Here is a 12840-nt window from a genome sequence, read left to right as displayed (position 1 = left end):
GAGCCTTATTGTGAGCCTGGGACAAAAAGATCATGTTGGACAAAAAAGAAAAAGTAGCCATGGACTGAAGTGAGAAGAAAAAGAGAATTAAACCCAGGAGAAAATAGGCTTGTGAAGATGGACATTACATACTAGTTTTGTAACTGAATGAGAATTTTAAATGTGTTCCTAAAATAAGACTTGTCATAGCTTAAAACCATCATCTTACCTGATTTTTTGATGGCGAAAATTGTTTGCAGAACTAATATAAAGGATTTACTGTTTGCTCATTACAGGAATGAGAAAAATACTCCTTCTAGATCAGGAGATACAATCTTCAGATTGTATCTAGATCAGTAGGTACAAGTAGCGGGCAGCTGAAAAGTAACTCGATATAACTTTGTTGTGTCCTTTAGGGCAGATTGTCTTGCGTAAACATTTGTTCCTGAAAGAAAGGTAATAGTAAGTATAACGTGCAATGCTAGACTAAATAATACAGAAAAAGTGACCATTCAGAATGGTTCCTCTTTCTGAATAATCTACTGTTTTAAAGTGGAACATAAAATCAAGTAGTTGAACAGTTTGGGGGGTGGGGAGGGAGATGGGGAAGTTTCATTTGCTCTGTGATAACTGGAATGATTCTTTAAGTTGAAATGAACTCTCCCATGCAGGTGTGCTGTTTTCTGGCTCCTCTCAGAAGATAATTTCTAAATTTTACAGTTTTGAGGTACTTCGTAGCACCTGAATTTTTTTTCATATCTCTAAATTAATTAGAGATAGTATCCACAGATAAATTGTTTTTGTTAATTTTACAGCACTCGAAGACCACGTAACACCAGAATTACATTAGCTTTAAGAAATCTTACTAAATACGAAAGGGTCTGAACTAACTTCTGTTGAGTTGATTGACGAAATGCCTGTTTCTGTCAATGAAGTGCTACTGGCTTTGCTTTTGATCGGAATCATGACTGATTACATGATGCTTTAAAGCATCAGGTTTTGCGTGAAGAACCTTTCCAAAAATTCTGTTGAGCCTTTAAGTTGATTTCTGGATAAATACAATTGTAACCATGAGAGAAAACCATCTCACGCCCAGCCCTTAAAACATGGCATTGAAGTTCGTGTGAAATGGTATTTACTTGAAGTTGATTGCCTCCTAGATACTAACAGAGATAAAAGGGCAACTGTCTGTGCGCAATCAGTGCTTCTGATCAACCTTTGGTTGGAATAAGAACTGACAAAGGAAAATCCACTGCTTTTTCCTGCAGGCTAGGGGACCGTTCCAGCATCCATTCTGCATAAGAATATTTCCGATGGCTGATGTAGTTGAGATTATGTGTGCTTTCTGTGTGTGTGTCCTGACTAAACTAATTGTTTAGAGAACCAGTAGCAAGCGTGAATCTCTTACAAGATCCTGTCGTGATTTTTGTTAAGTGGTTGTGTTATTGTGGCTTTGATTTCCCCATGTGTTTTGTTGGTGAAAGTAGTTAAAACCTAGCAAAGCTTATGCTGATGTAATGGTTATTGTACCCTCAGTGTAATTGTGTTTCCATAAGAACTCTTACATAAAGTGGGATTAAACTATCTTAGTATTGCTGTTACATCAGGAATGTTGAATGAGCTCTACATTCCTCAGTCAGCTGTATTAACACTGAAGACTTTTCTCCCCCAGGTTTGCACTCACCGGGTTAGATCGTGCAGCGGCATTCGCTTTATAAAATCAAAACATGTGTGCGTGTTTGACAAATCTGCCCTCAAGTTTAGTCATCAGCAGCGATTATTCAGAACATCTGCTGGTAATTCTTTCATCATAACATTTCTTTTACTTTGCTGTTTGGTGAGTGTTACGTTTCAGTTTGTAGATGACTGGTGTGTAGACTGTGTTTGATGCATTCAGAATGTCTGTCGGAAGTATTTGCTATTAAACATGCTGTCTCTCTGGTTCATCTATTTTAAGTTTCACATGGCCAAATTGTCCAGTTTAAGCTTTCTGACATTGGAGAAGGGATTACGGAGGTGACTGTGAAGGAATGGTAAGCTCTGCTTTTATAGAAATACACTAAGAAATGAGCAAGGGGTTTAACAGCAGTCTTATCAGTTATTTATCTGAGGCTATGTTTTCTGCATTACTAGTGAAGGTTTTCAAGTTTAATTTTCCCCATTTTAAACCTTGTATGTACTGAGCTTTACATTTGGCTTACCTACAGTCTCATTTATTTGAGAGTGGATGAGGTGGAACAAATGGGATGCCCTAACTGCACTTGTATATAGGCTTTCCTTCAGTGATGAATGTTTTTAGAGCGCAATGTGGTCTTTCTTTTGTTATACTTACTTAGGCTGAACTTTAGAAGCAAATGCCTAGTCTGGAGAATCCACATCATTTTCTCCTATACCACTTCTCTGTTGACTTTAGCAAAAGATTTGAACATGAAATTGTTTGTCAAAAGCTAGTGATGAATGGTTTAAGCAGAATCTAAGTGTACAGTGCAGGAAGGCAGTGTTGAAATGCCTTGTTCTTTGTAGAAATAGGTGAAAGTATAGTGATCCTGGCACTTTGAAACTAAGAACTTCATTAGATTCAGACTAAGCTGCGCTCATTTTTATTTTTAGATGGCTTATAATCTGTCAAGAAAACTCTGCTTTACTAAAGCAATAGTAAAAATCCATGTCTGATGGTATCCTAAATCATTATGTCATTTCACACCACAAAGGGTTCTGCAGCAGTCAGGCGAAAGGTATGTAGCAAATGGGCCCATTATGTAGAATTTGTCTTCTTATCTGGAATGCATTTTCAAGTCGTGGGCATGTACATAAGTGATTGACAGAACACACAGCATGGATTTTTACACTTAACATGTTTTTTACCAGCCCTTGTCTTTTCTTTTAGGTACATAAAGGAAGGTGATAGCGTGTCTCAGTTCGATAGCATCTGTGAAGTACAAAGCGATAAAGCTTCCGTTACTATTACTAGTCGTTATGATGGCATCATTAGAAAACTCCACTACAGTTTAGATGAAATTGCTTACGTTGGAAAGCCACTAGTGGACATTGAAATCGATGCTTCAAAAGGTATTGTAAGCTGGACTTTTCTCTCTCATATTCTATGTTTGTTGTCATAAAGCCGTCAGTGGCAGTTTACTTTTTCCTCCTGTGACTCTTAAAATTGATCTCTCCCTTCTCTCCCCCCCCCCCCCACCTTTTATGAAATCAAGAAAATTAAGGAGAAAAAGCTGTGATATTTTATTAGGATTTAAAAGCTCAAAGCCAGACACTCCCTGTTGAAAATTTAGCTTAAGCAGCAGCCTTTAGCATGCTGTGTTCCCATCCCATCCCAATGTTAAAACCCTTAAAACCCTCATCCATCATAGAATTACAGAATGGCTGAGGCTGGAATTTAAGAAATGCTTATAATGCAGTTAAGTTAATTTTCCGTTTGCAGGTGTTGCCCCAGCAGAAGATGTTGTTGAAGCACCTCCTATGTCTCATGAAGAACACACTCACCAAGAGATAAAAGGTCACAAGACGTTAGCAACCCCTGCAGTTCGTCGTCTGGCCATGGAGAACAATGTAAGTTTGCTGAATCCTGCTACGTTTTATCCAGCTTTTATACAGCAGTTTGACTGACAAGGAGACCGTGGATCTAGAGGAGAGTACAGTGAGAAATTACTGGTTTCCAAGTACATTTTGAATGTGTAAAAACTGCTGTAAAGATGAAGAGGATTGTGCTTTCTGATGATTATGGTGGAAAGAAAAACAATTACTGGCCTTAAAAAGCAGCTGAGATGCTTTAGGCTGGAGATTAAGAAAACCCTTTTAGAATAAAAATGAAAAGTGTCAGAATAGATTCCTGGGAGAGAGGAGGGAGGAGGGAAAATGGAATCTCAGCTTTAGCTACCTTATTCTGTTTTTCAGACTTGTATTAGAGCAGAGGATGTACAAGGTGAGCTTTTCTGATTCTTTTTATGCTGTGAATCTGTGACTATTCCTTTGGCTTTGAAAGCTCGTGGTGCATTTTAGGAGAAAAATAAATAAGCAGAGAAAATTCAGTGACAAATAGCTTTCCTCAAATTCATCATAGAATCACAGAACCAACTAGGTTGGAAAAGACCTTTTAAGATCATCAAGTCCAACCATTACCCCAGGACTGCAAAGGGTAAACCATGTCACTAAGGGCCTCATATTTGTCCTGGGACAAATAAAGAGGTAAGTAGTATTCATAGTTCTTGCTTAAAGTTTGCAGTTAGGCACCTACTGAGCCTTCTGGATGATTTGAACAGTGTTGAGTACCTAATAAATCATAGAAAGGGAAAGAAAGCTGTAGACATGTTAGATCAATAACTGAAATAATTTTTATCATAGCTCACAACATAGAGTATTTTTCTGTTGCTGTAAAACAAAAGTGTCATAGCTTGTTATGTACTTTTCAGATTAAATTGAGTGAAATTGTTGGAACAGGGAAAGATAACAGAATCCTTAAAGAAGATATACTCAATTACTTGGCCAAACAAACAGGAGCTATTTTACCTCCATCACCAAAGGCTGAAATTATCCCACCTTTGCCAAAATCAGAGACTGTGCCAGCTCCTCCAAAGGACAAAGCACGCAAAATTCCTGTGCCTGTTTCCAGACCCATTGTGTTTTCAGGAAAAGATAAAACTGAGCCTATAACAGGTAAATAATGAAATATTAAATCTTGAGACCAAGTTGGCAGTAGACTACCTGTAAATGTTACTCAGTGAACAGATGGTTCTTTGTGACGGGAGCGTGTTTCATGTCACTGTCATGCAAGTAAGCAGTAGGACAACAGGCTGTGTTAGAAGGTGTTGCATGAAATAATGATTTTATGAACTAATTGTCCGTGTTTTGGTTGGATGGAATTGGGCTGGAAGTTGCATTTGCTCATTTTTAATCTGTGGTTCTTCAATGTGTGCTAAAGCAGGTGAGAATTCTGAAACACATGTGAAGTAGGAATCATAGAATTAGTGGCAAAGTGCTGTGAAATTGAGGGTTTATCAGTGCTTAATATGGTTAAACATACTTCAGCATTCACACTTCTGGAGAAGCATGCAACAAAATACATAAAATAAGAAAAATCACATTAAAAGAGGAAAATCAAAGGGGGTTTGCTTGCCTTTCAGGCAGTGTTTACTTGGAATGAGTAGTGCAGATTAATGTACTATGATGTCAGATACATACAAAGGAGAGATACGCAGTTATAGAATCTGAAATATTGGAGCTGTAAAAATTGAGTTGCATGTGCTGAATAACTGTTGGTCTCAAAGTGAGCTTCACCCTGTCCGTCCTTTGTTGTGGTTTGGTTTGGGGTTTTTTAAGTTGTGTGTGATCTGTTTAAGTGAAATTTCACCATAACTTGCCAGAAGCTCATTTTGATGGTTTAAGAGGTCAGTGACTATTTTGCAGGTTTTCGCAAGGCAATGGTAAAGACAATGAGTGCAGCCCTGAAGATCCCCCACTTCGGCTACTGTGATGAGATTGATCTGACTCAGCTTGTGCAGCTGCGGGAAGAGCTGAAACATCTAGCCCAAATTCGTGGAGTCAAGCTTTCCTTTATGCCTTTCTTCATAAAGGTGAGACCTGCAGCAGAGCACTTACTTATGGAGTACTTACACAGATTTGGTCCAAATCCGATCAACGGTGGTTGTAAGTTTGAAGCACCTCTTTATCTTCTGAAGAATTACAGGGTACAAGTAAAGTCTCAGCTTTTCTTGGTTATTTAACCACTTATCAGTTAAGTGCTGGAATTGTAGTTAGGGCTATTTTAATATCCTGGAAAGTCTTTTAAACATTAATGGGGAGGGATAGAGCAGGTAAAGCATTATTTGTGGTGGGGGTAAGCATCACTGGGTGCCCGTATTACACAGAACAAATTTGGGAAACTGTCAGTATTTTTTATGAGCTCAATTAAAATAAACCTCATGTGAAATGCATCATTAATATTGTTATTATTCTTATATCTCTGGTCAGTACTGAATCCCTTAGGTGAATCAGGATGTCTCTCCTGTTGTTCAGAAGACCAAACACTTGCACTCGTTTGGTTCCGTTTCTAACTGTTGGCATCAGTGAAGGCATTGAATGCATAGCTTAGTCTGAAACTTCTGCTGATGATATTTCAGTTAGAGTGCTAAGTAAGCATTTATTCTGCTCCCTCTCTTCAGGGGAAATTAATATTACTTCCTTGAAATAATTGGCATCTAAATGGAGAGCTGAAAATGCTGCTGCTGCTGAATCTCGTAACTTTTGTCTTGGGATATCTGATTTGAATTGTGGAATGGAAATAAATGCAAATTCAACTTCAATTATACTTGGGAAAGGGATTATCACTCTTCATATGTCTGTCTGATATATATTTGGGTTTTGTAAGTTGTCTTTTTCCTCTGCTATCCTAATAATGACAGAGTATCAACAGAGAAGTTCAGGAGAGTTTAAGCCAAATTTGATTGCAGTGAGGAAATCCAGATTGTTATTAATCTAAATTGTCTCCCACCCTTCCAGCCTTTCCATCCAGCTCTCCTATTCTAAAATAAAAAAATCTGTCTTTTTCTTTTCTATTTAACAGGCAGCCTCTCTGGGGTTATTGCAGTACCCCATTCTTAATGCTTCTTTGGATGAAAACTGTCAAAATGTCACATATAAGGTTTGTAAACTACTGATAAAAGTTGTGGGCAGAAAACCTAAACTAACAGCTAGCAAGGGCTTTTCAGAATGCCCAAGTTCATTGCAAGAACCAAAATGACAGTGTTGTGCTGGAAAATAATTTGTGTATCACAGAATCCCAGACTGGTTCGGGTTGGAAAGGACCTTAAAACTCATCCAGTGCCAACCCCCTGCCACGGGCAGGGACACCTTCCACTAGAGCAGGTTGCTCCAAGCCCCTGTGTCCAACCTGGCCTTGAACACTGCCAGGGATGGGGCAGCCACAGCTTCTCTGGGCACCCTGTGTCAGTGTTTTACCAAAAGCATGGTGTTGTGCTAGAAAATAATTTGTGTGTCCAGATTCTAAGAGTGAATTTGATTTATTATTAATTTTATTTCAGTAGTTTCTTCAATGAGAACCACTTTGTTATTTAGGCTAGCCTCAAAAATGCATATTAATCTAGTGATTTCTTATTTTTCAGCTGGAGATGGGCTAAGCATTTATAATGAGAACATATACATTCTAGTGCTGTTTTTAGTAATGCTCAACCCTTATGTATTAAACTCATATTTTAAACTCAGCTTTGATAAAAATGAGTTCATTTTCATACCAGGTGCTGGATTGATTCTTCTGGGCAGGGGATTTTTCCGTAAGTGATGTGTACCTGCTCCTTGCAGTACAAACCTCTTTTGTGCTGTTCATCAATATCTCAGATGAATCCTTATCTATTCCTTAGAGCAAATGAAAGGCAATTCAGTTTTCTTTTAATGTTAGTGAAGTGGTTAAAACCTGCTAGTCATGTTTTGTTACCCATATAGTCATCTTAAGGTCAAATATTTGCAGTTTGAAATTGACTCCAGGAGTCTGGTTTTGTCTAAATAAATTTGCACTTCACAGATGTGAAAAGCTAATAATTAAAACTTTACACCCCCTTCTCAGGTCCAAGTTGATTAGAGGAGTGTCGTGGCCCTGAACCCAGGACAAGGAGTTGCAGCTCCTACTACAGAGAGCACTTTCTAAGTTAAAAAGATACCTAAAGAGCAGTTTTTCGTAGCAAATAGATTTTATGTTGACTGCTTGTGCTGACGTGCAGTAAATGCCACTTGTTGCAGGCTTCTCACAATATTGGGGTTGCTATGGACACGGAGCAAGGTTTAATTGTCCCAAACGTGAAAAATGTGCAAGTCTGCAGCGTGTTTGAGATCGCTTCTGAACTAAACCGCCTGCAGTCCCTGGGCTCTGCAGGCCAGCTGGGAACCAGTGACCTCACGGGAGGAACATTCACCCTCTCCAATGTTGGCACAGTAAGTAGTGCAAAAATGGGAACCGAGGCTGAAAACTGCAATAAATACCTTAGCAAGGTTTTATATGCAGTGAACACACCCTGTGGCAATTAATGCAAGAGGAGATCTGCTGAAAACAAAGGTAATTTCATTAATAGCCCTAGCTTTTTCTTTTCTAGATTGGTGGCACTTACACCAAACCAGTGATACTGCCTCCTGAGGTGGCTATTGGAGCACTTGGAAAGATACAGGTACATTCACTTTACCTCAGTGATGTGCGTGTTTGACCAAGGTCATGTGTAATGGGAATGTCTCTGTTTTGGTTTTCTCACGTAAATATTTCCTCTTTATGTTACAGAAACTGCATAGCTTGTGACTGAAACGTTTTATGATGATTTTAGATTACTGTGATGTTTTTAGAGACCCCAAATGTTGAAATAGAAGTCTCTTACGCCAAAGGTTCAGATTTGTTTTCTAGAATCCTGTTATATTACACTCACATCTATGTTTAGCCTTCTAGTTATTAAGAAACACCATAAGTATATTTTTACAGGTTTTGCAACATGGTGATAGCATTATTTTTGTTGTCATCAAGGAGAAAACATGAGACGAAACAAGTGTTCTGATAATGAAGTTTAGTTTCATGAGCCAGACAACTGAATCCATACAGCACTCTGCATGGTGAAAGGCTTTCGTATTTCCTGAATTTCAGGCTTTGAATCTTTAATACAGACATTTGAGATCAGTGCTGGAAATGAAGTCAATATTAAATTAAAATTACTTTTTCTGTGTTCTTCCTGCAAACCTTTTGTTTGGGGAATGGTTTAAGAAAACCTTCACTTTGAGCACTAACAGTGTAATAAACTCTTCAGGAAGAAACTTTTGAGTCAAGAAAGGTTTTTGCTGCTTTAAGTATCTCCATGGTGGTGGAAACAGGATATGGTTGTTTATTATGTAGGTTTGCAGCATATCCTGATCTGCAGCACAAGCAATAATGGGAAGGCCTTTGTTTTTAACATGGCTGTTCTGCTGTCTGTCTAATGTAGCAAAGATTAACAGCTTAATGGTAAAAGAAATACAGCTTTGTTAATGAAAGTACTTCCCATTTCTGGTTGTTCCCTTCCTCTGGTCTGTAGGTTCTTCCTCGGTTTAATGGCAAAGGTGAGGTATTTAAAGCACGGATAATGAACGTGAGCTGGTCGGCTGATCACCGCGTCATTGATGGAGCCACGCTGGCCCGCTTTTCGAACCTGTGGAAGTCTTACCTGGAGAACCCTGCTTCCATGCTGCTGGACCTTAAATAAAGGAAACCCGGGCTGGAACGTGCCTTTCAGCTTTGCCAGTCAGACTGAACGGTGACAAAAGCTGGCCCTGCTAGCACATGCCCTTTGCTACGCACATTAGTGTATCATGTGTGGTTAAAAGTTCTCTAGAGCTGGTATCAGCCAATCAGTCATTACTAATTTTAATTAGCAGTACTGTGATTTCTTCTACAGCAGACTGTCAGACTTAATAGATCATGGGGCAACTTCTGACTACGCTGATGGGATAAATGTCTTTATTTTGCCTTTTCTAATACGTATGGTTGCGAGGCTGGTGTGACTGAATGACACTGATCTACATCCGCAGTATTTATAAACTGATTAACCTGTTTTGAAGGGAAATACTCACAATTCTTCCTTGTTGGAGACATAGATTTATTTTAACGATTATTATCCAAATTTCCAAAAGAAGTGATGCAAAAATAATATACAAATAAAATGCCTTTTACGCTTCTGCTGTAAGATGTCCACAGAGCTTTTTGTTACCTGAATAAACCTCTCAAGTCTTTTGCTAGTCCACTTTCTCCTGGCAATTACTTGCACAGGCACTCATCAAATTAAGAGGCCGTATTTATTGAAATGCTTACTGATAACATTAATTGATAACTATCAGGACCTTAATAATCTCCAGAATATCTTGGAACCGAGGATCTCATTTGTTTTTCTGTCCTTGGGAAAGCCTGACACGAAGCAGAACATGTTCTAAAAGCTTGCATTGTGCATTGGTGGTCAGGTACTGGGGTTTGACTGATTAATCAGATACAACAAAGAATTAACATTAAAAAACTTACTGTGCCAGATAAGGACTTTTTAAACTCTGATATGAGGCACATGATGAAGAGGTTCAAGGTAGTGCCTTCAAAGAGGCAACAGTCATGTGGCTTTAAGGTAAACTAAACAGATGACGAGGTTTGCACTGGTGATTTAAGAGGAGAGATGAAGAGAACTGTTGGGTATAAATTCCTTCTAGAAACTTCAGTTGCAAACAGACACAAGAAAAGACAGTTACATGGCCTTAAAAATGCATTTGTGAGGCACAAAATGGACATTTTCTCCTTTCTTTAGATACATCAAAAATTGCCTCTACAGGAGCATTCTCCAAAACTCTAGACCAAATCTGTTGATTGCATTAGCTGTGAAGATGCAAGACACAAGCTACCACAGGTAGAACCTCTGCTATCCTTGATGCCGAGACTGAGCAAGAGGAAAGCTGGTAATGTGGGGGAGGGAGCATGGGAGCACACATGGAAGGTGCTATTTATATTTCTATTGTGGTGTAAAAGTCTTTTATATCTAGGTCATTTCTTGCGAAGTTTGACTAATACATCATGCTTGTCAGCTAGTTCATTTTTATCAGATTTATTTATTCCTAATAAAAAATTAAAGCCACAAAGACTTGTAGTAATAGTGGTTTTATTTGTCCATTTTCTGCAGGCAATTCCGTGCAGGTGACAAACTTCTATTTCTTCCTCATGAATTTCTTCTTATCTTAAAGAACCTCCTGCACTCGGGACTACCAAAAGGACAGAGTCTACTTTCCTACAAGTAGGTTGTTGTGGGAAGAGCTTGGTCCGAACAGTGTGGTTTTTAATTTGATGACCATGGAGAAAGTCCATTGAGGAGACAGAACTGTGTGATAGAAAGCAATAAAGTGATCTTGAAATATCTGAGACAGAATAATAGTGCTCACACAAGGAGCTTGAGATTTCTTCGCCTCTCAAAACTGCAGTAATAGGGAGGGTTATTTGGTTTTCCCTAGCTCCAATTATCTGTCTCTCTTAAGGAGGTGGAATTGAAGTAGTTGTTAGATTTTTAGTTAAGACTTTTTTAGATCAAGAGAAAACATTGATTAAAACCCACTGTGGACATTGAATCTATACGAAAACTGAAAGAAGAAGTACTTATACCAAAGAACCTGCTGGATCATTTTTACTTCTGCATAACTTTAAAGGAAGAAAAGAAATCCAAATCAAACCAAAACCTTAGAGGAAGGTTTGAAGATGGAAAACTAAATCAGTCAGTGTCTTCTTAGGTAGGTATTGGCGTTCAGGTGTTTATTTAGTTGGTCACGAACTGGAGAGGGTCTTTTTGGTTATAAAATTCTATGTGGCAGTGCTAATTATGAGGGAAAATTATTTCTCCTGAAAGAGGGTTATAACCAAATGAATGACATTTTTAAAGTTTCCTCTTCAGTTTCCACTCCAGTGCAAGAAGTGGTAGAATTATCCAGTTCTAGAGCTTCTGCCTCAAATCCCTGTGATTGTTGCTGTCTCTCTCTTCCCGTTTGGATGAAGAAAAAGATTCTGAGTTGTTCTTTTGCCTTCTCCAAGGGTTCTTTGAAGGAGGAGGGCGTTAAAAATGTTTAATGATCAGAAGCATGAAAGTGGGTGAGTAATAACCCTCTGCACACCCTCTACAGATGACCTTTCTGTCTGGACTTTGATATTTTGCACTAAAATTCTCCAGCAAGAGAATTCTTCAGCATGGGTAAGGGTAAAAATGAGGAAATGCTTAATGGTGCAACACTTCTGCTGATCTAATTAGTGGTGTTGTTGAATAGCACTTTGAAGCTCAGTTACCTTGCAGAGAAGCATTGCTGGAATAAGGCAAGTAATTGTCATTTTGACCCTCAGTTTGTAGCTTTTGTTAGTGAGGCTCCAGTCATGTTCAGCAAACTGGGCAGACAGTAAGAGTGATAAATGTTTGGGGGGTTTACAGAGTGCCTCATGTGATACCTTCTATTCTCAGCAGAGGTTAAAATTAGAACTAGACTGACATTGCATTGCAGTCTGAGTGAGGATCCTGAATGGTTTCATTAGTGTAGACCAGGTTTGTAACTTACCTCTGCTTTTGCTCAGAAAGCAATGAGTCACCGAAGATCCTTGACAGCACCAAGTAACTGAGGTAAGTTGTTGTTAAACTCTTTCACATACTTGGAGGTGAAGTTGTGGGGAGATCTAATTACTTGGGAGTAAATGTGCAGCTGTTTTACAGCCATGCTTGGGAATTCAGTTCTGAATCTTTGGTTGTGATTGCATGATTATTGTGGGGTTTATTTTCCTGACGAATGGTAAGATGTAAGAATAAGAAGCTTTTGATGGTAGTCCTTTTATGATGTAATTAAATCTCCATGGAAACAAAGTCACATACTTAGGCTCTCTTTCATGTTTCATGCTTCTAAAGCAGTATTTATTGAATAATACGCTTTCCGCAGCGAAAGAGCATTGCCCAGTGTAAGCTTTACCAAAAATAAGTATTGTTTCAACTGTCCAGTCCAATACTGGTTTTAGGAGCACGAGTATTAAAAACTGCCTCTTTTCTGCACAGTTTATATTAAAAGAGACCAAGTTTTCTGCCTAAAAAAGCTTATAGTTCAAAACATGTCTCTAAACAACAAGAAATGATGGATCAGGTGAATCACTTCATCTCAGTAGAAGTTTAATCCTGAAAAATAAAGCTATTTAAATTGTAACCACTAATCAGAGCCAAAAACATTCATACTGTTGCATACTGGGATGAGAAATGAGAAAGTTAATTACAATGAGGACCACCGAAAGAGAAGTTAATCCTTCAGACTAGTAAATGTAATCACGTTTATGTG

At 38.5% G+C, this 12840-nt stretch overlaps 1 protein-coding gene across 1 annotated transcript; it reads left to right on the top strand.

The window, feature by feature from the left end:
* The first annotated feature begins 1588 nt into the window (after nucleotides 1–1588).
* DBT (dihydrolipoamide branched chain transacylase E2) lies at nucleotides 1589–9696 on the top strand. The gene is made up of 10 exons (XM_010018843.1): nucleotides 1589–1775; nucleotides 1937–2012; nucleotides 2867–3048; nucleotides 3419–3546; nucleotides 4407–4650; nucleotides 5401–5567; nucleotides 6557–6634; nucleotides 7747–7938; nucleotides 8097–8168; nucleotides 9054–9696. The coding sequence occupies exons 1-10, from the start codon at nucleotides 1589–1591 to the stop codon at nucleotides 9219–9221; spliced, it is 1494 nt and encodes a 497-aa protein (XP_010017145.1). The 3' UTR covers nucleotides 9222–9696.
* The last annotated feature ends 3144 nt before the right edge of the window (nucleotides 9697–12840 follow it).

This window comes from Nestor notabilis, unplaced genomic scaffold (assembly GCF_000696875.1).
Source record: "Nestor notabilis isolate BGI_N333 unplaced genomic scaffold, ASM69687v1 scaffold31017, whole genome shotgun sequence".
NCBI lineage: Eukaryota > Metazoa > Chordata > Aves > Psittaciformes > Psittacidae > Nestor > Nestor notabilis.
The sequence above is the reverse complement of the archived record's forward strand: the minus strand, read 5'-3'. Positions and strand labels throughout refer to the sequence as shown.

Coding starts and splice junctions, on each gene's coding strand:
- DBT (XM_010018843.1), top strand. CDS start 1,589: ATGTTGAATGAGCTCTACATTCCTCAGTCAGCTGTATTAACACTGAAG. Junction 4,651..5,400: donor TAAAACTGAGCCTATAACAG/GTAAATAATGAA, acceptor ACTATTTTGCAG/GTTTTCGCAAGGCAATGGTA. Junction 6,635..7,746: donor GTCAAAATGTCACATATAAG/GTTTGTAAACTA, acceptor CACTTGTTGCAG/GCTTCTCACAATATTGGGGT.